Raw genomic sequence first — 26,427 nt, 5'->3', positions numbered from 1 at the left:
TTTTTAAATATAATATTATTTTTACCACACACACAAATTTTTATCACGCATTAATTTGATTGTTAGGTTACATGTGATAGGAGCATAACTTATACAAACTTATATAGCGATACAATAGGCACATAATGAGAATAATTTCCCTATTACGCATGTAGTTCATATATTGTTCATACCTGTCATTGAAGTCACTATGAACTTTGATGAACAGCTTTAAATTTTCAAACCTTAAGTGGATTTTTTTATTAAATATATTTCAAAAAAATATATATATTTAATAAGAAGATGTAAATAATATTTAACTTCCAAATAAATTTCAACATTTAACTTTTCTAATCAAATTAAATGAACGTAAAATATCACAGTATTATTTTTATATTGTTATTTTTTCTTTTTTTTTTTTACAATCAACTTGATTTATAATTAATTTTTATATCTTTATCAAATTAATCTTATATAAAAAGAAAATTAAAAAAAAAATAAAATAATTCATATGTATAATTTTACCGACAGTGAACATAACTAGTGGCACTGCAGCGCACCTAGGGAACAATGGGACAATTAAACTTTGATATGACTATATGCATGTTTTTCGTAAAGTTTCATAGTATATTACTCGTATACACAGTGTGTACTTAGTGTGTAACAAAGGCTTGCAGATGCCAGAGAGATGTATAGTAAAGAGTTTTATTAAATTTTTAAATTCTTAATATATTATTATTATTTTATGATGGAGGATATTAGTGATAAGTTTTTTTACGTGTACAGTTCTTCTTTAGATACGAAGATCCAAATTAAAATGTAAGAATTAATTTTAAATAAATTAAAGATAGTAGTGTCAGTATCAGCTGGTATTAAATAACCAATAACAACTAGTAACAATATTTCTTTGAAATGAATGCAAAATAATGACGTTAATCTTAATAACTTAATCGGATTTTATCCCTTAATATACATAGTATCAATATCTAATCTAAAATTTATATACATAGAACAAGTGTTACCTCTAATAATATTTTAATCTTTCAACTGATTAAAATATAATTAGATTCAATGTATAATTATTTTGCAGAGGTACCTTGGAAGGTAAAAGACAACGACCTGAATATGATAAATTACTTCTTGATCCAATGTTAAAATATTCCGGTTTATATGGTGCCAGTGGTGGCAGAGGAGATCTAGCAGCGTCGCTACAAGTATGGGCTGGTGGTAGACCATTAGCTTTACCTGTTCATACGGCCTATAAACACTTTACATCACGTTGGAAGTAATTAATGCATTGAAATTTCTATTTATTATATATATTTCTCGTCATATTAAATATTTATTAATATTTGTAGCTGGAATCAATGGGTTACTTTACCCATTTCTTTTTCTGATTTACCACGTGATGCTCATTTATGTATAAGTTTATATGATTGTGCTGGACCTGGTAGACAAATACCAGTTGGTGGTACGACAATATCTTTATTTGGAAAACATGGTGTATTTCGTCAAGGAATGCTTGATCTTAGAGTATGGCCTGGTGTAGAAGCCGATGGAAGTGTTTCTACAAATACTCCAGGAAAAGCCAGAGATCATGGAAAAGAACAAATGCAGCGTCTTGCTAAACTTGCTAAGAAACATAGAAACGGTCAAATGAACAAAATTGATTGGTTAGATAGATTAACATTTAGAGAGATAGAATTAATAAATGAACGAGAAAAAAGAGCATCGGAATACCTGTACTTAATGGTAGAATTTCCTGAAGTCAGAATGGATGGTATACCGGTATGAAAATTATTCATAATTTAAAATATAAACTTTCTCACAAATATCGCATAATATTTACAATACTTTTATATCATTTCAGTATTCTATTGTGTATTATGAAAAAGATGGTGATGAAGTAGTTCAGCACAGATCACAACCAGATGTTGTAACTCTTCCAGATTATGAAATTCTACAAGTAAGAAAATTTTAATATAATAGATTAGGTTTTCTATCTTAGATGAAACAAAAACAATCCTTGTATTGATCTAAGGCCTTCTTTAGAGTATTACTTTTGTAAAGTCAAAGAATATAAGCACATTTTATGTTTCAGAAAAGCGAAAGTTCGCTTTTTCTATTTTACCTGTGCAATTCACAATCAATTGAAACAAAAATTCATGAAATTACTAAAGAGGTAAAAAGAGCTGTCTTGACATGATTTATTTAGATTTTCTTGTGAGTTGGCCATAATAATTAAGAAGAAGGCTTATAAGATGCAGTCTAAAACTTTTATTAGTCAATGCATATTGACCATTATCTAATCTGAAGCCATACTTATTAAGAAAGTAAGTAAGATGGTAAAAGGCTGACAAATATAAATATTTTATTCTTTCAAGTAGAAAAAACTAATTAATAAATATTTCTGAAAATTTTTCCAAAAGATGTTCGAATTATATATTTCTTTTTATTATATGAGTCATAGAGGTGAATGTCAGGTAAAATAAACTTGCAGCTATTAGCTTTTTGTTATTGTTCTTGTTATCATCATAATATTATTGGCATATAAGAATTGTATACTCTGTTTTGAAATATTTAAATAGCAAACAACAGATTTTGTAATGTAAGCAGTGCTAATTTATACACTTGAAATAAATGTGCACTGCTATATTTCCTAAGTTATCATGCAAGATCATATAAAATCTATATCTTTTTTTCAGTGTTTTAATAAGGGCCTTTTTTTAATTATTTCAGGAAAACCTTGTTGAAGCTAAACATCATAAACTAGCCCGCAGCTTACGTAGTGGTGGTAATACAAGAGAATTAAAACCAACATCTAGTGTTCGAGATGCATTAAATACTATATTGGGCTATCCGCCAACAACAACATTAACTACAGAAGAACAGGACCTTATTTGGAAGTATAGATTTTATTTATCAAATCAAAAGAAAGCTTTGACCAAATTTGTCAAATGCGTTAATTGGAAAGTATCTGGAGAGGAACGTCAAGCATTAGAAATGTTAGCACTGTGGGCACCACCAGATCCTGAAGATGCTTTGGAATTACTTGGACCAGCATTCACTCATCCAGCTGTAAGAAGATATGCTATCAGTCGTCTAAGTCAAGCTCCCGACGATGATTTAATGTTGTATCTCTTACAACTAGTACAAGCTTTGAAATATGAAGATTTTGAAAGTATCAAGTTTGCATTTCACACTTTAATGAATGAGAAAGAGAATGAGAGATTCGAAAAGGATATAAAAACCGGAGATTCAACATCAACTCCTATTACGACTGTAAGTGTCTAAGTATATATTTATATTTCAATTTGAAAAATTATACTCTTAATAACATTTATTATTCTTTCTATACATTTACTATTCTTCTAATATTATATTTGTCTTTATAGTCAATTGAATCAGACGCTGGTCTATCTACAACAAGTCGAGATACTGTTATGGACTTAACATCTTTTTTAATTACTCGTGCGTGTCAAAATTCTACACTGGCTAATTATTTCTACTGGTATTTATCGATTGAATGTGAAGATCAGAGTGATCCAGTTATAACGGCCAAGCAAGATACTCGTGTGAGAGAGATGTATATTGCAGTAATGAAAATGTTTTCCACTATGTTAGCAAATGGCAATACTGTCTGGCAAAAGAGAAGAGCTTTCCTTTTACGCCAAAAAATGTTCATTGATCAATTGGTATCTCTTGTAAAAGCAGTAGCAAGAGAGAGTGGTAATCGTAAGAAGAAGGCCGATAGATTACGAGCGTTATTAGCCGATCCAGATCCTGCATTTAAAATCAATTTTTCTAATTTCGAGCAAATACCTTTTCCCTTGGATCCTGAAATCTGTATTAAAGGAATTATTCCTGAAAAGTATATATAGATATATAGATATATAGATATATACATATATTTCATATATTCATATATTTTTTCAAATATGTATCTATTTAATTTTACAGGGCAAGTCTATTTAAATCTGCTCTTATGCCATCGAAATTAACGTTCTTAACAACTGAGAATACAGAATACATCGCTATTTTTAAACATGGTGATGATTTAAGACAAGATCAATTGATCCTACAGACAATAGCCCTTATGGATAAATTATTAAGGAGAGAAAATTTAGACTTAAAATTAACACCATATAGGTGAAGAATTATTTATTATTTATAGATTAATTATTATTAACTAAAAAAAAAAAAAGTAATTGTGTTAAATTATTTTCAGAGTACTTGCTACGAGTACAAGACACGGTTTTTTGCAATTTATTGAATCCACAACTGTAGCTGAAGTTCTTGCTAGTGAGGGTTCGATTCTAAGTTTTTTTAGGAAACATCATCCTTCTGATACAGGGCCTTATGGTGTTGTCCCTGAAGTAATGGATACATATGTTCGAAGTTGTGGTGGGTAAAAAGCAATTAGAATTTAAAGATTTAACATTCCACAATAATAACTTGTCAGGTATGTTTTAAATATTTTAAAATTTCAGCTGGTTATTGCATAATAACATATGTATTAGGAGTAGGCGATCGACATTTAGATAATTTACTTTTAACAACATCAGGTATATATAATTTATATATATATATATCATATGTCTAATATTAAGTGTAATTCTTTTAACCAATATATTATACATATTTTATAGGCAAACTTTTCCACATAGATTTTGGCTACATTTTGGGTAGAGATCCAAAACCTTTACCACCACCAATGAAGTTAAGTAAGGAAATGGTTGAGGCTATGGGTGGTGTAGGATCTGAACACTATCATGAATTCAGAAAACAATGTTATACAGCATTTCTCCATTTACGCAGACATGCTAATTTAATATTAAATCTATTTTCATTAATGGTCGATGCTAGTGTACCAGATATAGCTTTAGAACCAGATAAGGCAGTCAAAAAGGTTCAAGACAAATTACGGTTGGATTTAAGTGACGAAGAAGCTGTCCATTATGTTCAAAACCTCTTAGATTTATCTGTTACAGCTGTTATGGCTGCATTAGTGGAGCAATTACATAAATTTGCTCAATATTGGCGGAAATAAAATAAAATAATTTTTAATACAATCGCAAAGACTGTGTTCCTTTATAAAAGCTGCAAATATTAATCTATTGTACATAAATGACCATATGTCTATAAATAATATAACTTATTGTATTTTGGGATTATTTTAGGTAATAAAGATTTGATAATAATTTTGGATTATGTTAATAATCCTAATTGAACATCAGTATAACATTGAATAGTACAACTTTTATTTTATATAACAATGAATTCATTTTATGAGGATGATTTAAAATATTATGGATAAGATAATTATAATAATCATACATATAATCTGTTATGTAAATATTTGTATATTTATTTTATCTCTTAGTTACAATCGTGAATGGTGCACACAGTAGAAATAAGAAGGTATTATTGTTAGTGTTGAAAATATCAAATTGTTATTAATATACATGAACGCAATAGTAATATTTTATTCATTATCACTTTATGCCATTTATATTCAATTATTTTAACAGATTAATACATATATCCCAACATACGACAGTATCAGAAAGTTTGATAGAAAATGTTATTTTCTTGACCTCTCATAATATTAATTACTATTCGTAGTATGCGAAATTGTATTTAACTCATGAATTCATGATAGCGGAAGAGACGTATGTATCAAAAAAAATCAAAATCATTAATAAGAAAACGATAACAATTCAGTCCATTTTTCTTTTTTTGTTTTGCAAATATAAGCTAGAGATGCCTAAAATGTTCCAATATATTTGAATGTTATTTAATATGAGAATTTTTTTTCTCAGATATCAACATAATATATACATGCGTGACGATGGTTAAGAACGTCGCGAGAAATAAAAATATTGATTTATTCTTGATAACACAACACTATAAAGAATATAATATAATTCTTAGTAGGATAATTTAGCAAATCTGTCTTGTTCGAGTAGAATCAATCAAATATTTTTCTTTCTTTTTTTTTTTTTTTTTTTTTACAAATCAATTTACTTTTAAAGTACTTTGATGACTGCACAATTAATTGTACAATATGGTCTCTACATATAAACTTTCTATATATCTAGTATACATAAATATATTAAACCTTTCAATTCTTAATGTTGGTATTATACATTATAATAAAATTCCCTCTTTTTGTGCACATTCAACTAATTGCGATAAAAATAATCACATATTCAGGATACATACATATAAATTTAGGTACATCTCAAACATGACAGATTTTCTAATGAGCTATTTTTCTTTCTTTTACATCACTTTAACATACAGATTACACAGCTGTGATAATTGAAATGATAGGCTTTTTTTTATTTTTCATAAAGATTTATAAGCTATTTCTTATGAAGTAAACATTAAGCTTAATGTGCACAATCCTTAGTTCGCTCATTTTTTTTTAATTTTTTTTATTTTTTTTTTATATATATATATATATATTTATGATTGCTCATACTTCGAAAAACTAATATCTGCAGGTATGTTAATGAAAGTCGAAAAATCAATGATCTATCCATAAAATGAAATCTTCGAATTGCCAGTTCAAACATGTTTTATATTGAACAGAACGAAAGAGAAATGCACAAACATTAATGCAGTTATGTTTCTATGAATATTGTACCATTTATGAACCTGCAGACAAGTTTTTTGTTTTGTTGTACAAACGAAGAATTGTCCACTATAAGTTGACATCACAGAGTAGCAGTAAAATCCTACAATTTGCATTTTTTTTTATTTTTTATTTATTTATTTTTTTTTTTTTTTTTGATACTTTTCAATCACGAAATATAACAATGTAAAAATATTTTTCTAACTCTTTTCAATAAGATTCGATTACATCTCAGATCATGTGAAACGTTTGGATGATATAAAACATCCTTTCATGCATTCTAAACATAGTTATACTACGCAATGAATGGTCTGTGAATCTTACTACTACTCAACGATATTACACATATGATAATAAAATGTTTTCACATAAATGACTTAACAAGTTACATAACATTTAGGAGAAATTAAAAGTGGATTAATAAAATGTCCATTCTATATTGTTTAATGAATTCGTACAATTCGAACGTTGTACGATCGATTTTTCACTTTTACATCAAACTGTGACACATGGTAAGGTTACGACATTATTGTAATAAAAACCACATTTCTTCAATCATGATCTACAATGTTATATACCAAATCCAGTAAACGGATTAAATCCGAGCTTTGTGTGTGTGTGTGTGTGTGTCTATATATATATGATATACATATATATATATATATATATATATATATATATATATATATATATGACATATGATATATATGTATATACGCTATATATTATAGAGGGATACTATATATAGATAGATAGATAGATAGATAGATAGATAGATAGATCAGTAGATATAAATTATTATAAGAAAATTTAACCTTAAATCTAAGCACTTATAACCTTAACATTCTATGTACATTTAAAAATAGACTCGAGTTTATCAATCAATAGCTATAACTCTGAATAGTCTATTTTAAAAAAGAAACTTCTCATTACAATGTTTTGCAAAATTCTGTAACAATGTATTACCTTTCCATAGGCTTAGTGGCTGGTACAGAACTTTCTACAAGGTCATGCCTCTCTATTGGCGAATTGTCCAATGTATAATCAACAGGATATCGTTCTGAATATGTCGGAGTAGCTTCTCCTTGTTGTCTTAATCGTAATTCATCTGTATGCTCTTGATAAAAACTTTGCGATGCTTCAATGTTCTGTGAATTTGATTGTTCTGTTTTTTCCAAATCATCTGCTGAATAATAACTTTGACTGGCTTCACTCTCTGGTCTATGACCATAATAACCCGAAGAAACATTTCTACTGGAATAACTTGGAGTTGCTTCTTCTGGTGTAAAGTAGCTTTGACTTGCTACTTGTGGATTACCTTCATAATAACTAGGAGTTACTTCCTCTTGTGGATCCTCTTCCAATCTAGAATTTCCTTCTTGATCAACAGATTCGTAATAACTTGCAGTTACTTCTTGATGATGGGTATAATAGCTGGAGGGTTCATTTCTATGATCTGTACTTTCTGTAACAAAATTTTGTGAGGACGTTTCTTCTAGGCCAGGCATTGATACTGGAACCTCATAAGAGGTTGAAACATTTTGTTCTACTATAACTTGATCCTCATAACTTGATGTAGGTACAGAATCAATATGTGTAGAAGTAATATCTGGATTTAGATTGTATGAAGATGTAGGTATTTCAGGTACTCCATTGTCATGGATACTCGTATGTTCTGTCCTAACTGATGTATCAGGTATTGTACTGGATGAAGCAATGTTTAATTCCTCACAAGGTGGGATTTCATATGATGAGGTACTTATAGCACTTTCTTGATCCTGATCTCTTTCTTGATTTTCAGGAGTCTCTGGAACATATGATGAACTAGCTGTCTCATCTTCATTCAGGCCAGAGTTATTAGTAGAAACCGATGATGTGCCAATACCATCAGTCCCAATGTCATTTGATTGAGATGGTATATTGCCTTCTTGACTAATTTCTGCATCTGTTTCTAAATTATCCGGTATATTTTCTACTTTACCAACTTCATAACTTTGTGTTGGAAAACTTTGGTCATCAATCGCTTCATTCGTAACAATTCTTCCATCGTGACTTTGCATTAGTTCGTTGAAAGACTGCGTGGGTGCATTTACATTCATCTCGGTAGACGTCTCATATGACTGAGAAGCTTCATTTTGTTTTAAATGTTCGAACGATTGAGTTGGTGGTTCTCCAGCAATTGTTTCTTCATCCGTTTCCATTGGTTCATATGTAACTGACTGTGATGGTTCACCAGAATTTTCAAGTTTAGACACAGATTGACTGGGTAAATCTGCAGGATCACTTGTCATTGATATATCAAATTGTTCGAAGGATTGCGATGGCGTTTCCTGATTACTTTCTACTTGAGTTTTTCCGAAATGTATTTGAATGTTCCGTTGGACATGATTACCATCTGATTCATCTTGCGATGATGGTTCATCTGTTTGACAATCTTCCGACGGTTTTACTGTAGAATTATACATTTCTGAATCAACAGCTTCTTCTACTTTTATATCTTCTATATTAGTATTATTTAACGATTGAACTACAGACATACCTTGCAATACTTCATGCATTGTTTCTGTTTGATTTGTTGTTGTAGTTTGTTCTACCAACGTTGGTGAAGCAACTTTAATATCAGCAACATCATCCTTATAAGAAAATTGCTTAAATTTACTTTCAGTATCTGCTTCTTGGGAAGAGGTTTCCATATCACCTGAATCTGTTACTTCATATGTCATATGTTCTACAGATTGTACTTTTATATTAGATTCTGTTTGTATTAAAGCATTGTTGTCTAAAATAGGCATGCTACTAGTCATAGAATTTACAGCTTGATCCACTAATTGCATATTTAATATATTTTCATTATCAGATATTTTTTCTTGTGCAGTAACTGTTATGTCATGCGTTACATCTTTTTTAATGTTTCCTTGTAAAATTAGTTCTTGAGATGAAACAGGAATTTCTTGAGATGGATAAATTTCTTCTAAAGGCATTGTAGTATCCTCTGTCTTTTTTAGTACACAAGTTTCACTTGTTGAAGTAGATGAATCTTGAGATGATATAGGAACTTCTGGAGTGGTAACATTCATTTCTGATGCAACTGTAACATCTGACATTTGTACATTTACTGGAGATGTGATAGAAGCTTTAGAAACTAACATTTCAGATACTGGTACATCAGCAAAACTGTGTTCTGTAGCAATTGAACTTTGTATGGATGTCGAAAATTGAGTATTATCTGCATATGTATCATCTATTATAGGCATTGATGGAGTGGTTTGTACCTGTGTAGTTTCTAATACAATATTGCAAGGTAATGAAACTGAATAAGAAACATTGGTACCACTTACAGCCTCTTGGGTCTTAACAGTCATATTTTCATCTAAATTAGGTATTACTAAATATTGAGTACTAGTAGGAATGTCTGTTCTTGCAATTTCAGTTGAAGTTGAACTATCCATAATTTCTCCAATATCTGGCATAGAATTACCAGGAATTTGAATTTGCGTTTCTCCTGCAGATATATATGAAATATTTGGATTTGTAATAGTAATTGGTAATTCTAAAGAAGATGGTATTGTTGAAACTACAGAAGTTGAGGACTCTGATTGAATTGGGAGATTACTTGGAACTTCAAGTGGTGTCATAATCGGTTGATTCAAAGTCAATGATGTCTCTAACACAGATGGAGAAGATATTGGCTCTGTTGGTGGTATAATGGTTGATTGTAGAATTGTTTGATTAATTAAGCTAGTCTGAGTCAATCCAGTAGTCATTACACTTCCTGTTGGATTTTCAGGTAAATTAATTTCTTGTTGAAAATCAGTGTTGGCTAGAGCTGCCGCTAAAATATCTTGATTTGATGTTTGTATAATTTCTGACGTAGGAAAACTTTCTGACATTATAGTTTGGCTTGGTTCATTAGTACTGGTTGTTACATTTGGAAGGACTCCATTGTCAAATTGGAGAACAATATTATCCAATGTTCCAGCCTCTCCTAATGAACTAGGATCTATATATAAAGTTCTTGTTCCATCTGGATTTTGAGTTGTTCCCTCAAGGGACATAAGTGTATTATTATCTAATGGTTGTATTTGACCTTGTTCATCGATAGTTACCAAAACATAGGTTTGGGTACCATCACTACTTTCTGTTGGTAAAGCCATGATCTGTGGCTGGGTAGTTACCTTTGGCTCATCTATTTTTTCCATTTCTGTACTCTTTTCTGAATGAATTTTCTCTACTTTTGATTGATCCTTTTGTACGTTTTCAATAATTGTATTATCCACTTTCAATTTTTTCTCTGGTTCAATAGGTTCTAAAGGTGGTAAAGATAATGGTGCAGACAAATTGGTATTTACATTTGTACCAGATACAGAGTTCATGGCAATATTTAATAAATTCTTCTGAGAAGCTTTATTTATCATATGAGTTTTTGTGATACTTTTAGAAGTCATTGTATTTGCACTTGTGTGTTTATGTTGTGTTATGGCCTTAGAAATATTGGGTAATGTGGTATGAGAACTTAAAATATTTTGTTTTGAGTGAATATTTTGTGCTGTATTTGCTTCTTGCATCTTTTGAACGACAATTTTTTGCTGATTTCTTGACTGACGGCCACCGCTTCGAGGAATAAGAACTTTTTGGACATTGGATGAAGATACAGATTTTCCTTTCTGTTGAACTTGCGATGTTACCGTTTGTGATGTATTACTTTGACTTGAAAGATTCTGCATAGCAGTGCTCTGTTGAATAGCCATTTGTTTGTTTATTTTTTTATTTTGTGAAGCTACTTTGGAACTCGATCCAGTACTTTGGAATACCATAGTATTACTTGATGATTTTGATGATGAGGAACCTCTAGTTTGCGATGAAGAAGACATTGGAATTTTTTGGGCTTTTTGTATACTAGACATTTGTGCTTTCTGTTGCATCGACTGAGATTGCACTTTACCGCTTTTTGACGGACTTTTTGCCACTATTGCTTTAACTTGTTGCCCAGTCACTGGAGTAAGAACTGTACCTTTAGATGTAACAATATTTGTGCCAAGAATTGGTTTTCCTCCAATGGTTTGAGATATTGGTGTCAGAATAGCTTTTGGTCCACCTAAATTTTGAGAAGGTAATATTGTAGCACCTTTTGTAACTAAAGTTTTAGAATTTATAATTGTTCTACCTCCTAAAGCAGAAGCGCTTATAGGAGTATATATTCCACCTTTTGTTAGAATACCTTGCGACAAGGTCCCTAATAAAGCAGTTTTTGTAATAGTTCCTGATAAAGGTGTTAACACTCCTTTGGAAGTAATAATACTTGGTGTATTTATAATTTTTGGACCAAGTTTAGATGTTGTAGGTGAATTGCTGTCTCCTTTTGGAGCAATAATAGTCTTTGAAGATACAATATTTTGTGGACTGATAGGACACAGAAGTTGACCTTTGTTTGTCATAATTCTCTTACCACTTAATGTTTTTGATATATTTAATGGTATCATCTTCGTTTGACCAGATTGTGCTGATGTAAATATGACTACTTTTCCACCTTGATGTACTACTTGAGGATTTCCTGTACCTTTCCCTGGTGATACAGCAATTTTTTGTTGCCCTCCAGATTTTCCCTGTACGCTACACCGTAAGTGTTGACTTGCAGGTGCATGTACTACTACATATTTTCCAGGTGATGCCTTTTGTGTTAAAATAGGTGGTGCTTTGCCAGTTGGTGTGTTTTGGAATTTTAATCCTTTTACACCTCCAGTGAGTGGTGGTACAATTGTTCTAATACTTGTAATTATAGGTTTTGCCCTGTATTTATTCTTCAGAATTGCAGGTGTTCCACTTTTCTTTTTTGCAGGTGACGGTTCAGAAGTACTCTCGTTTACAGATTTAAGTTGCATTTGATTAGGCGTTACAACCTGAGTAGTAGGAGTAAGAGATAATGTAGGTGCTACTGAACTAGATGCTGGTATGATAGATGATATAACAACAGGCATTTGTTCTATATTTTCTGGGGTTAATACATCTTCACTTAAAACAAATGGCATTGAATTAATATCTAACTCCATATCAGCCAAACTTTGTGAACTTTGTTGAATATATTTTTCAGTTCCTGATGATGCTGCTGTTAGGGCCTGACTTGTTTGTACATTTGCTTTTTCAATTGCAGCATTTTCAGTTTCTTCAGCCTTTAAAACTTGAAGTTTTTGCGTTAACGAAAGATTCGGAGAATTTACCTTTAATCCAGTTTTCATTTTACTGTTAGAGGGTAAAGATTCTATTTTCATAATTTTTGCTTTTGGACTTCCTTTTGGATCATTTCTTTTTGTATCACTATCTAATTTATGTTTTATTCCCTTCTGGGGTAATTTGTCTAATAGTTTAGATTTTAAAATTTGCATTGGCTCTGTTAAAGCAACATTTTCTATGATTCTTGGCATTTCACGCTTTTTTACCGGTATACTAGCTTCGGAGGTCGGTGAAGGAGCAGGAACTTCTACTTTTGGCGATTCCTCCATCTTTTGAAAGTCTAAATTTGTAGATTTTGCAGTATCTTCTATCATTGGTAATTGAGTTTGTGATATCAGATTGTAGTCATGAGATGAAGATGGCGTTTGATTAGTATTCTGCAAGACAGGTTCATCAACTTTTGCATCAGTTTCAATATTCTCTTGTACTACTACTTCAACGCCATGAAACCCACTCATAATGGAAACATCTGAAAGATTTTCTTGACTTTGTATATTAGAAACATTTTCTGATAGATCTTTATTGTCTTCTACATTTGCAACTTTGACATCTTGTATACCAAGTATTACTGTATTTACATTATTGAGCTCATCACTTTTTCGTTTAATTGACTTCTTACCTTCTTTTCCTTTGTTAGAAATTAATTCGTTATCTTCTAAAACATCTTTTTTCTTGTCCATCTGTAAAGTCTTTAAAAAAGCTTCTTGAAATGTATTTATTGGTTTCTCATCCAAGAAACTATCTTTTTCTTTTTTTGATTTTACTCCCGCTTCTGGAATTACTTTTCCTTTACACCTAGTTTGCATTAATTTTTTCAATGTATGTGAATCATTCGATGTCTTCATAACATCCTTAGGCATTGATTCTATATCCTCAGATTTAGAATCTTGTCCTTCTTTTTCAGGGGACTTCTTACTTTCTATTTGCTTATCACATTGTGCAATATCTTCTGAGACAAGTGTATCAATTTGTATTTGTTGTGATTTTTTATCTTCTGCAGTCGTAATTTCTATACTTTCTTTCATTTCAATTTCAATATTTAGATCAGTCGATGTTTTACTTTCTATTTTTTCAATATTTTCTGATGAAACACTTTCTGATGAAACATTTTCTAAATCTGTTGGCTTTGTTGTATTTACCTTATTCTCAATATTAATGAATTTATTTTCTTCTTCTTGAGATTCAGTATCATGATCTGTGGTAGTGCTTTCAGAAGGAATATCAAGCTGTGACAACTCAAATTTTTTTATTTGAGATTTCTTTGGTGGTAACATATCAATGGTAGTTTTTGAAACATCTGATTGTTTTTGTATATCTGCATTGTTAGAAGTTTGAAGTTCAATTGTTTTTGAAGCGCTTTCATTTTCATTCTTTAATAATTCCTCATCAAGAGAAGTTTTATTTAATATAAGATCTGTTTCTGTTTCCTGATTCATAACTTGTAATAATTCAGTTTCTTCCTTTAGCGGTTCAATTATAGCATCTTTGGGTGGTAATAATGTTATACTCTCTGACAAAAGAGTTGTATCTGATTGCTCCTCATTAACTTCCATATTTGTACATTCAAGGGATGTTTTTTGAGAAGTACTGCTAATAATTTCATCATCCAAAGGTTTCTTTTCCAGCGTCAAAGATATTTCACTTGTTGCAATATCATTTTGATCAGAAGAAACATGCTTTGGACTAAGTTCCGCCGTTTTGACATTATCTTCTGTAACTTCCATCATTTCTTCAGACAGTTCCAATTCTTCCATTTGCTTCATTGAATCAATATTCTTCTTTTTTTGTCCTATTAATTTTTTCCCCCTTCTAGATTTAACCTTTGGTTTTTCATGAAATCTTTCATCGCCCTCAGATTGGCTATCATCAGTTTTAAAAATGCTTTTTTCTTCTTGCGTAGATTCATCTGACTCTAAATATCTTTTATTTGGTTTTCTTTTCCTTGCAGTATATGAACGATCAGTATCAGATTCTGATGTTCTACTTCTATTATCTTTTAATGCTTTTTCATTATCATCAATAGAAGTATCTACAGATTCCGTACTTTTTCGTGGCCTCCCTCTTTTCCTTTTAATCTTGAAAGTCAATTTTTCTTGTGGATTACGTAATAAAATATTATCCTTCTCAGATTTAGGCACTTCAGTCAAATCCATATCAGAACTTTCACTTTGCTCAGGAAGAGTCTCTGCTGATTCAGAAACAGTTTCATCCTCTGTTTCTGTAGTGAATTGTTCTGATAGTGTATCATCCATTTGTTTTGCAATCGTATTATCCTGACTTACTTCCATTTTTTCTATTACATTATTTGTAACAGGTGGTGTTTCCCTAATTGTAGTCTTGTCTTCTACACACGTTTCATTATCTGTCATAAGTTTGTCAGAATCATTTTTATCTATTGAAGAAGTTTTAGGCTCTGATCCCTTATCAATTTTAATATTTGCAGAATTCGTATCTTCACCCTCTTCCTTTTCAACTTCAACAATTTCTACTATTTCTAATTCAGTTTCACAATTATTACTAGACTTTTGTTTTTCATTGTCTTGTGATATTATTTCACTTTTGCTTTCACTTTTGTTTTCATCACTTTCAACTAACTTATTATTAGTTTCATCATTTGTATCTGAACTTTTACTACTATCATCGATCTTTTCAGTATCTTGTACATCTAAATTATTCTTTAATATAGTTTCATCGGTTTTATTACTCTTCTTAGATATGTCATGTTCCACTGTAGCTGATATTTTATCACTTTCCACTTCTTTCTCTGTTCTTAAAGCTTGACTCATTTCAAATTCTTTAATTATTTCTTTCTTTAAAGATAAATTCTTTTCACCAAAAACTCTTGGAATTTTTCTTACAGGTGGTATAGATGGCTCAGGCACATCATCTTCATCGAAATCAAAACAAGATAATCGAGATTTTTTGTCATCCTTATCAGATGTAGAATGTTTATTCTCACATTCTAAATTTGTCGTTTCTTTCTCTTTATTGAACTTATCTGTTAATTCATCTTTACCAAGATTTGGAGATAATGGCTCTTTTTCTTCTATATTACATTCAACTTTGTGTGCACTACTAGTCAATGCATCTGCCTCTATATTAATGGATGCAAATTTTTCAGTTTCCCTAAGTAATTTTTCAGTTTCTGCAAGAATTTCATGGGTATCTGCAATCTCCGAAGGTGTTGCTTCCTTATGCTCTTCGCTAACATCCATGTATGACTGATCTCTTGTGGGTGAACTTCTACTTGTACTAGTGTTAAAAGATTTATTTTGATCAAAACTGATTTCTTCATCAGATTCATCGTCCCAATCTGCTAATAGTTTTTCACGAAGTTCAGGGTCTGATTTCTTCTTTTTGTTGGCTTTTTCATTCTGTTTACTTTGTTTTCTTTTTCCTGAATCCATAGTATTTTCAATTTTACTTTTATGCTGATTCTTCTCTTTTTTAACGTATTTTCTCTTAGGTGTATCAGAATCTTTACTTCTCGATTGCGAATAAGTTTTCACTCTTGATCTTGCCACAGACGAATTACCAGATCTATGACTTTTTATGTGACAAATGATAACGTTAACTCGAGAAGAAGTAAAACTGCACAAATGACAAGGATATTGTGGAGAAGATAAGCTATTCGGTGTGCTAGGTAAGCTACTTGGTTGCTGACGAATACGAACTTCGTGATCACTTTCTTTCAAAAATCGAGGATGTGTAATTTTTCTTATATTTTCAGTACCATCACTCCTTCTATGTGAATCATCTCGATCTTTTTTCTTCTTCTGCACTTTTTTATCTCCAAATAATGCAGATATATCTGGCTTTTCTTCAGGACTAAATTTATCACTATTCAATATATCTGGATTTCCTCCAGTCAGTTTTTCTGCCATTTCAACATCACCAGGAAATTTGGACATGTAACTAGCACCATCTTTGATCTTACTCCTATATTTATCTGTAAAAATTTTGCACATAAGTATATGAAACATTTTAATTTAAATATAAAAAAAAAAAAAAAAAAAAAAAAAAAAAAAATTAATAGCTATTTAATATAATTTTACATACCCAAACCTTTCCTAATAAATTCATCTTTGAGCGTACAATTATATTTATAAATTTGTTGATAATTTTTGACGTATTCACTGTAAACAAATAAAATGTAAAAGTAAAGCAATACAATACTCTCTGTGATAAATTAATGATTTTAATTGAAAAAAAAAAAAAAAAGAAAAAAAATAAAAGAATGAAATAACTTACTATGTATCTTCTTGGAAGAACTTAACAGCAGCAATCAATGGTTTCTTTTGAAACTCACGTTGAATGTCTTCTGGTAAATTATGAAAACCAGTAACTTGTCCTGGCCACCAACATCCTCCTAGCTTCACCCAAACGATATCACCATCCAAATAATTTATTTCTGTTTGTTCGCACATTTTAGCACGATAAATGGATATATTTCTTTATAAAATCAACATTGACTTGACAAGTAAATTTCATAGAACTGCTTTCAGATCTATGATTAAAGGACCATCTATAATACAAGTCAAGCAAACTTATTATACTTTATAACGAGAACTCAAAAACTTGTATAATCCTTATATAGATATTTTAAAGTCTCTTGACATCACAAATGATATTACACGCTTAAAAAAAAATTGTAATAAAGGATTAAATCAATATGACGAAATAAATCAAAGTACAATAGGGACACTAAAAATCGTTTCTTCACATTAGTGTTTTCATGTTAAGTTCTTGTCATTCAAGTAGACAATGATCCAAACTTCTATCTATTTTATCAAACTGAATGAACTTACATAAAATTACAAAGTATATTAGCTTGTTTTATTGCGTTATCACAAACACTTAAATTAGTCCAATTAACATGTTCTTTGTGTTCTTCAAATTGGAAATAGATCGTCTCTTTTTTAACCTTTCTTCTAATATATCTAACAGCAACATGCTCTCTCCAAAGTTCAGAAGAAAAAGATATATATAAAACGTCGTAAAAAAGCGTTATTTTAAACGACGTAACGGACGATGTCGATCAAATGTCTTCTCTTCTGATTATAATATCACCAACGAGAAGTGAAGAGGAAGAGGAACACAGAGGGACAGAGGGAGAGGGGAGAAAGAGGGAGAGAGAGAGAGAGAGAGAGAGAGTGAGTGAGAGTGAGAGAATGAGAGAGACAGACAGATAGACAGAGAAAGAGAAAGAAAGATCACCAAACAGAAGTCTTTTAAAATTGGTCGTCTCTTTGATAGGATGATAGGTGGAACGACCGGATCGGTGATGTATTCGCGGGAAAGCAGGAGCGAGCGTCGTCCCCCTGACCGCGCACCTTTTCGTTGATCCTGGTTCGTTGTACGTCGACGTTGTTGCCCGCAGAATTCACGTTGGGCATCTTAGCCCGCGAATTATCGTGATTATGTCGTACAAAATTTCACAGAGAGACACGTAATGAAACGTATAGTTCTTTTTTTTTTTCCAGGGGGTTTTTAACGAGTTAATGATACTTGCTTTATTAGCGAGAGCACATATCATTAATTCTGTGAAATAGGCTTCGGTCCCGAAGAAAAAAAAAAAAAAAAAAAAAGGAAAGAAAAAGAAAAATAGAATGAGAGGGAAAAAAGGAAAGGTAAGGAAAGGAAAGAAAAGGAAAAGAAAAGAAAAGAAAAAAGAAAAGAAAGAAAAGGGAACAAAGTATAAATCTTCTTCTCGCGCCTCGCCTCTCTCACCGCACCAAATACACGGCACCACCACTAACAGCGGCAGCGGCAGCAGCACCACCAACAGAAGCAGCAGCGACAGAGGAGGAGCAGGAGGAGGTAAGGAAGGTAGAGAGTGGCTTCGTTTTTCTTACAACGAAACGGTATTATAACACCACGCAAATGCGATCTTTCCGCGCGCACACGCGAAACTGCTAACGTGGATTGAAACTTTGAACGCAAACGCGATGTACAAGCTTAACGCTTTACGTCTCTCCTACGACGTACGTACATGTTCCTTTCCCGACGTGCAACGGGGCCCTCCTATATGCTAGATGGGATGGATGTGTAGATGGATACTTCCTTCTCTCTTGTTGCTCGAGTTCTCGATAGCGCGTTCAGGGTTGCCAACGATATTTATCCTCTATTCGAAAGATCATTCCATGACTTAAATATGTATTATTATTTTCTTTCGATCATTCGCCCGCTTTTTTTTTCTTTACGTTCTCTTTCCTTCTTTATATTCGAAATATTTATCGATCTTTTACTTTATTATTTATTCGTTTATTTTATATCGGAGAGCACAATGGGAAGGTGATAGGGGAGATAGGGGAAAGAAAAATGTTAATAAATTTAAAACAATCGTTGTTCAATATTATTGCATATTTTATATTTAAAAAATAAAAATTAATGTACTTGCTGATATTAGTTTTTTCTATCTTTTCTCTTACTTTTTTTTTTTGCGTTCGGGATAGGGCCAAGGGGATCAATTCAACTTGTTGTTTAATCTGATTTCGTGCGATTGAATCGATTATTGGCAGCCATCAATGTAACTTTAAGAATCGGACAATTTTCTAAGATTTATATTAAACTTCTATATTTATAATATATTTATACTTCTATATTTATAATATATAGACTATTATGATTTTGAACGTAAAAATACGATTGAAATTTGTCGATATAAGTTTTATTTATGTTTTATATATATATCAGTGTTCATAATTTTTATGGTTTATTACAAATTTTGAAAAATCTCTTTTATGAGATCTCCTACAACGAGATAAGCGAGACAATAAAATTTTAATATTATCAATAAAGGATCTTAATCGTTAAGTAAAACAATTGGAAGAGATAAAACGATAAATTTATAATCATTAATTAATTGTTTTTATATTACAAAATATATAAAATGTGTTATAAAAAGAAAGAGAAAAGGAAAATAACAATTCGGCTAAAGGCGGAAATAAGATTAAATTTTAATTAGCAACAGTTGGCAGTACTGTGTCGCCGGGCGGGTAAACCATTAATTGGCTGTTTGTACCACCAGAGGCGCTGATTTATTACGTCGACATTACTACCAGTTTCCGGTTTGCATAGTCGTACGTTGCGATCGAACTTGGTTTTTTTTCCGTGTATTTGCCATAAATATCATTCTACGGGAAACAACGCGTGCTCTGTTAACGATTTAACGATAATTAAAATATCGTGTGTTGCGATAAGTGAAAGTAGAATAATTTGATAACTATCATAATTATAATTCATAAGGTACCGGAAGTTATATCTCTCTTTCTTTCTTCCTCCTTTTATCTTATTCTCTCGTTTGACTGCGTGAATACGTAAATCGTAAAAATGGCGACCGCTGTCCCATCGCGATTTGCCGTTCTTAGTATTGAAGATGATGATTATAAGCCAAAGAAGCCTCAGAAGAGTACGTCGGCCGGTAAAACAAATCAAAAGGGCAAAGGTGACAAGTCGAAGCAACAGCAACAACAGCAGCAGCAACAACAACAACAACAACAGCCGAAGAAAGATGATAAGAAAAAGCAAAGCAAGGTAAGGCACGTATTAGACTTCTTATTTTTCTTTTTCTACAATGATTTTCTCTTTTTATTTCTCTTTTTTATCGATCAACAATTTCGATAATAGTGATCGACGATTTTTATTATTTTTTTTTTTCCCCATACATATAGTTTTTATGATTTCATAACATTTATGATTAACGTAGTTGGTATCGGTAAAATTTAAATGCAGTGTTTTTTCTTTTATTGTTTTTGTTTTGTTTTGTTTTGTTTTGTAACGTTTTAGACATGTTTGATTGATATTCATGTCAATATCAACATACGATATTGCGAAAAAAAAAAATCAAAGGCGAACTATTTATTATGCCAATTGAGAAATGTTAAAGTAAAGTGAAAAATAATTTTTATTAATTTTTGGAATCTTCAAAAGTCAATTAAGCTATGTATATACGCGTTATTTAAATTCAATTATTATTATATTTTCCAGGGAAAAAAGAAAAAGTCCACTAACGAGGAACAACAATGGGAGCAGTGGAAACAAAAAGATTCTATGGTAATGAGAGTAGAAACATATATATGTTATTTAAAATTTATTTGAAATAGTCGACATAAATCTCTGCTTCTAATCCAATTGTAATGCAACTACAATACAATAGTTCATTTGGCTATTGTATGCGTTTATGGAACATCATTTGAAAAGGTGTTAATTATTATTCGTTGTTAAAATTTTGAGCAAAGAACCATGAACTGTTAAGTCGTAGTGTTGAATCAAAGATTTTGTTTCAGTAGTCGTGTATTTATAAGTCTTGTGTGTTATCACGTCCAATTGTGATTTCCTTAAGGCTGTCGAGGAAACATTTGAGCAAGATCTGCATCAAGCCATCTTGTTATCAAAATTAGATTATGAAGAACAATTAGTAAATGCTGCTAAAACTGAGAAGGAACAGGAACAATGTAAGAAAGGTGGTAAAAGGTCGAAGAAGGCAACCATGTCATTGGAGGAATTCAACAACATGAGAACAAACACAACGCAAGTTCCAGTTATAACAACCGAATCAGAAGAGAATAAGTCCAAAGGTACGATACTTTGAGAAAATAAAAATGTCTGTGGTCAATTGGTTTATGCAAAACATGATCGATGTGGTTTAAGTGTACTAGGTCATGGGATTAATAATTGCTACAGAATTAGATGCAGAATTCTTCGAAAGGGTTGACAAAGAAGCGAAGGAAGAAATTACAAAAGGGAAAGAGAAAGATATGTTGAAAGCACGATTAAACAAAATAGACGATGATATTACATCAGCACAGTTAAGAGTTGAAGTGGAGAATAGAGATAAAATAATTAATCAGCTTAGACAAGAAGTTGAGACACTTAAAGAGGAGCTAACGCAGGTTAAAGAAAGAAATACAAAACTTTATCAAATCCTTTCACACGGGGAGAGTAAGTTTGATTTTATTCTTTGTCCAAATTATTTTACAACTAAATAATATTGATTAATTTGATTTTTTTTTTTTTTTTTTTTTTTTTTTTTTTTTTTTTTTTTTTTTTAGTGAAGGACAAGGCATCGGTATTAGCAGAGGTAGCGAAATTACAAGAGATTCGCGACGAATTAACATCGGAAGTAGCATCTTTACATGCACAACTAGAACAAGAAAGATCTAAAACTCGTACGTCCAGTGTAGATGTTAAATCGTCCAAACAAAGTGTAAGGATATATATAGTAATTATTTTTTGTAATTATAATTCGTTACGTACAATGAAAAATTGTATTGTCCTTTGTTTTTCAGAACAAAAAGAGACTGGCTACCGAGAATGCCTAAACTTTAGTATAATATCAAGCACTATGATCATGTGGTGTAAAATTTTTCACTTTGAAAATAATTATTTTAACAGCTTTGAAAGAAATAACAAACGATATGATCTCGTAAAAATATGTTTTGTATGACACACTGAGCAAAGTCGATGAATGTACTTTATTTTTGTAGCTAAGTGGAACCATTGTCGATGAAAGACAAAAATTTAACGAAAATGCTTCTATGCTTATATGTATAAAACTTTTTTGTAATTAATTTTTTACATTTCTATAAGATATTCATGAAAGTTATTATCAACATAATATAATTATTAAGTTCCCTTATTTCTTAAGTAAAGCATTCACAACTTAATATCAGATTATTAATTAGGGCTCATTTCGAGCTGACAGACAAATTTTTATAAACGAAACTTAAGAATTGTTCTTCCATAATGAGATTGATTGCCTGTATAATAGCTTTATCTTCTAAATTGTATACTGAAGTATGCTGCATATTTAAAAAAAAAAAAAAAAAAAAAAAAAAAAGAAAAAAACAAAAACAAAAAATATATATATTACTTGAAATATTTTGTAATAAATATGTTCGATAAATATTTTATCATATTTCTTCATGGCCTTTGTTTAGGTTTGACGTTAAATTAAAAATAATATTAACGCATTATTAAAATTTTACATTTACGTTCAATTATCAATTACAAATGACTTTAAATCCTTTTAAAAAATCTCTTTTTGAATTCGCGTAGACATATCAAAGATATTTGCATTTATAAGGTAAACGTTTAATATATATATGTGTATATATATATATATATATATATATATATATATATATATATATATAAAATAAGAATAATACATTTAGTTTTATATAAATATTCAATTAAATGTGTGGATGATTCGAATACGAAAATTATTGTCAAAAAGAGAGAAAACAAAACGCTCTTAATCCGTTCCGGACGTAAACAAATAAAATTGTGATAAAATAGCAGATACACGTGTGATCATTTAACAATAATGTAAAAATAACTTGTGATAAAAATTGCCAAATGTTTTTAATATTAATTGTAATAACAAAACGAGTGAACTCTTTTACGAATTTTTCGAAGAAAGAATATTAAAAAATAAGCAATGCATCGTGTATACGTAATCGTAAATCCTATTGAAAATACGGCAACATACGGCAACTTGTTACTTTATAAAGGATGTGCCTTTTGATTATCGATGTCTTCCTGTGTCCATTCTTCGCTTTTTCAACCATTTCCATCGGTGGTTCGTCCATTCGCACGGTGCTAAGCCTGATCCGGATTACGCATGCAGACGCGCATTTTTATAGAAATTTTTTCCTCGCTTTCTACCACCCACCTCACCCCGTCCCCAATCTCCTGCTTCTCCATATGAATTTTTCTCGGCTCACTCTCGACGGCTTCTCCGTGCAGTTCAATATATCGCATTTCGCATTTCCAATTCTTTTTGTCACCGAGTCCTTCCTAAAGTTCCCTTAAAATTGTTCTATTTTTCGAAAGGAAAAATTACATTTATATGTACACATATATATACACATATATATATATATATATAGATATATATATATATATATATATATATATATATATATATATATAAGAAATAAGAGTGAAATTAAGATTAAATGATGAAAATTCGGTTATGAATTTATGGAAGTATAAGAATAGAAAAAAAAAGAAAAAGAAAAAAAAATCAGAAGACTAAGAGGAACTGTAATCGATCGATGCGTTTAATTTTCACTGGAAACCGATGTCGACCTAGGGAGAGGCATCTTCTATTCAGCTTTTGCCTGAAATCTTGACCAATAAAAGGAGCATTAGCGCTAAGTGGACGCCTCGCCTACTCGGTCATAGTCCTGTTTGCTACAAGAGCCGAGGGTGAAAAGAACGGGGGATGCGGTTAGCGAGAGATATAAAGTACCACGGAGATTAAGCTTGTTCTCGCACCCTTCGCGTATTGTGAACTCATAAGGATGGTACTTCGTCTCTTTTCTTTCCTCTCCTTATATATGTATATATACGCGCGCACACACACACACATCTATTTATGTATGTATACATATAATTTATACCTTTTTGCTTTGAATGAATATAATAAAAAAAATATATATATATATATATATCTAAATATATTTATACATACGTATATATATATATGTATATATTAAAAGTAGTCAAAAGAGGGACTCAAGGCGATTTAATTGACATCGACTTTTGATTTTCCACAAAGATCATGCGATTCAAGTTTGTTCCTCGGAAAGTAGCGCGTTTCTTTCGAAGCTATCGCTTGGTAAGAGAGAAGAGAGGGCAGATAGGAGGTGAATGTATAGTATACTAGAAAGAGACAGAGAGAGAGAAAGAGAGGGAACGAGATCGAGGGTAGGTTTTAGGACATGGAGTGACAAGGGTGGTGGAGCGGTGTGGAAGGGGAAAGGGTGACAGTGGGGATTCATTATCTGACAGTCTATTGTCATTCCTACGGGCTGAGATTTTGCTCGGGCCAGGAACACCGCAGCAACGACAGCATCATCCGAGTATGTGACGTATGTATGTACGTATGCATATATGTATATATCTACATGTTTCAAAAACGCGTTTAAAATGTCAGAGATATTTTCATTTATTATTGCAATTTAAACGTGCAGTCCAACTATTTACTAACTTTACACGTGGGCTTATAAAAAATATATAAATTTGATAATGTATTTTATAGGATTTATAACGGGACCGATGTAATCGATATCTTATATTAAGGTTCAATTTGAAAAAGTAAAAAAACGAGTCATCGATATACTTCTCATAGTTCTCGAGTTTATGTAATTTTTGAAAAGGGAGAAAGAGAGAGAAAGAGAGAGAGAGAGAGAAAATGAAAAAATGCTTGGGCGTTAAAAGAGAGCGAACGGAAAATTAATCCGAACATTAGGCAGGAAAATTAAGGTTCGAGCGCGAACAACGGCGGTCTCTCGTTATTACGATGTTATTCATCGCGTGTATCCTCGGTATCATTAACGCTCCTGCGAGTGTACATACATACACCATTGCCCGATGTGAAGTGTCGCCTATGTCACCCGCCAAGAAAATTGAGACTAACGAGGAAGGCATTTCTGAACTCACGAAGGGTTTCCTTCCAACGATAAAGAAACTCCTCTTGGAGACTGCATCCCTTACCCCCTCTTCGGGATCGCACCCCTCCCCCCTTCCCCATCCCACCTCTCCACGGTCCCCTCTTTTTCGTCGAAATAACGAGACCCTAGCTTAGGTTCTATCCTTCATCGCTAATCTCAGAAAAATCTTATATTTCAAGATCAAGAATATCATCTTTAATCTTTCTGACGTTTCTACGGAAAAAGAAAAAAAAAAAAGAAGAAGAAGAAAAGATCAGAACGCTCCCCGACGTCCTTTTTGATCCGTTTGCGTCGAAAAGAAATAAAAAAGAAAAAATAAACAAACAAACAAAATAAATAAATCGAGAAAATATTGTAAACGTTCCCATTCCCGTTTCCATTCCCGTTCCTTCATTTCCCCGTTTATGTATTATATCTTTGATTTTAAAAGCATCGGCCGCAAACTCGCGGAATATTTTTACATCGAACGATGTGCTCGAGGATGCATCCACACACGTAGAACGATTAAAGTTTTAGAAGTATCGATTTCGTGGCGTTACCGTTGACAGACAGAGGGATCGTCAAAGAGCATAATAATTACAGCGCCCGCAGAGAAGAGGCTCAACCCTTTGTTCTATAGTCACTTTGCAAAAGGGGGCTGCCAGGGCGCGAGAGGGATGCTCGCGGGAGCGAGCGAGAAACGAAACAGAGGGAGGTCGTGGCTCAGCGAGAGAGTGAAAGAGAGAGAGAGAGAGAGAGAAAGCGGGATAGAGAGAGAGAGAGAGAGAGAGAGAGAAGGAGAAAGCGGTTGCCGCTGCTTGGAAAGCATCCGTTTCAGCCGCGCCATTATGTAATTGATCTGAGCTTTCCGTACGCGATCATCGTGTAATGCATTCCCTGGTACTCGACACGTGCGATTCCACAGAGATTTTTTTCTCTCCCGAAATCTGGGAATATAGAGAAGTACCGGCCCTTCCATATCGGCTACCATCCCTTCATTCCTTCCATTCTCTCCTCTTTCTCTCTCTCTCTCTCTCTTTCTCTCTTTCTTTTTTTCTCTCTCTCTCTCTCTCTCTCTCTCTCTTTCTCTCTCTTTCCACCTTTATTTCTTTCTCTTTCTCAAGTAGCAGCAACAGC

At 31.9% G+C, this 26,427-nt stretch overlaps 3 protein-coding genes across 8 annotated transcripts; 2 read left to right on the top strand and 1 right to left on the bottom strand.

Moving 5' to 3' along the window:
- The first annotated feature begins 630 nt into the window (after window positions 1–630).
- On the top strand, window positions 631–5,234 carry Pi3K59F (phosphatidylinositol 3-kinase 59F). The gene is made up of 10 exons (XM_035864889.2): window positions 631–798; window positions 1,070–1,264; window positions 1,338–1,767; window positions 1,850–1,945; window positions 2,719–3,261; window positions 3,375–3,850; window positions 3,940–4,128; window positions 4,208–4,383; window positions 4,470–4,544; window positions 4,629–5,234. The coding sequence occupies exons 1-10, from the start codon at window positions 725–727 to the stop codon at window positions 5,027–5,029; spliced, it is 2,655 nt and encodes an 884-aa protein (XP_035720782.1). The 5' UTR covers window positions 631–724; the 3' UTR covers window positions 5,030–5,234.
- Window positions 5,235–6,147: 913 nt separating this feature from the next.
- Window positions 6,148–18,898, bottom strand: LOC118441027 (uncharacterized). 6 transcript variants are annotated; one of them, XM_035864886.2, is made up of 4 exons: window positions 17,099–18,898; window positions 16,907–16,983; window positions 9,159–16,796; window positions 6,148–9,068 (listed from the first exon to the last, which is right to left on the bottom strand). In XM_035864886.2, exons 1-4 carry the CDS (start codon window positions 17,272–17,274, stop codon window positions 7,582–7,584), a joined length of 9,378 nt encoding a protein of 3,125 aa, XP_035720779.2. In that variant the 5' UTR covers window positions 17,275–18,898; the 3' UTR covers window positions 6,148–7,581. The 6 variants fall into 6 exon arrangements, with proteins under 6 accessions (XP_035720779.2, XP_035720780.2, XP_035720781.2 ...); XM_035864887.2 differs by having other exon boundaries at window positions 6,148–11,714; window positions 11,838–16,796; window positions 17,099–18,897; XM_035864888.2 differs by having other exon boundaries at window positions 6,148–11,714; window positions 12,066–16,796; window positions 17,099–18,897.
- A 656-nt stretch (window positions 18,899–19,554) lies between these two features.
- Window positions 19,555–22,623, top strand: LOC118441030 (G kinase-anchoring protein 1). The gene is made up of 6 exons (XM_035864891.2): window positions 19,555–20,383; window positions 20,837–20,902; window positions 21,192–21,426; window positions 21,533–21,790; window positions 21,901–22,055; window positions 22,138–22,623. The coding sequence occupies exons 1-6, from the start codon at window positions 20,180–20,182 to the stop codon at window positions 22,168–22,170; spliced, it is 951 nt and encodes a 316-aa protein (XP_035720784.2). The 5' UTR covers window positions 19,555–20,179; the 3' UTR covers window positions 22,171–22,623.
- The last annotated feature ends 3,804 nt before the right edge of the window (window positions 22,624–26,427 follow it).

Source organism: Vespa mandarinia, chromosome 6, assembly GCF_050613455.1.
Source record: "Vespa mandarinia isolate Hongniang chromosome 6, ASM5061345v1, whole genome shotgun sequence".
In the NCBI taxonomy this organism is placed as follows: domain Eukaryota; kingdom Metazoa; phylum Arthropoda; class Insecta; order Hymenoptera; family Vespidae; genus Vespa; species Vespa mandarinia.
Note: the sequence above shows the minus strand (reverse complement) of the source record. Positions and strands in the feature narration are given on the sequence as shown.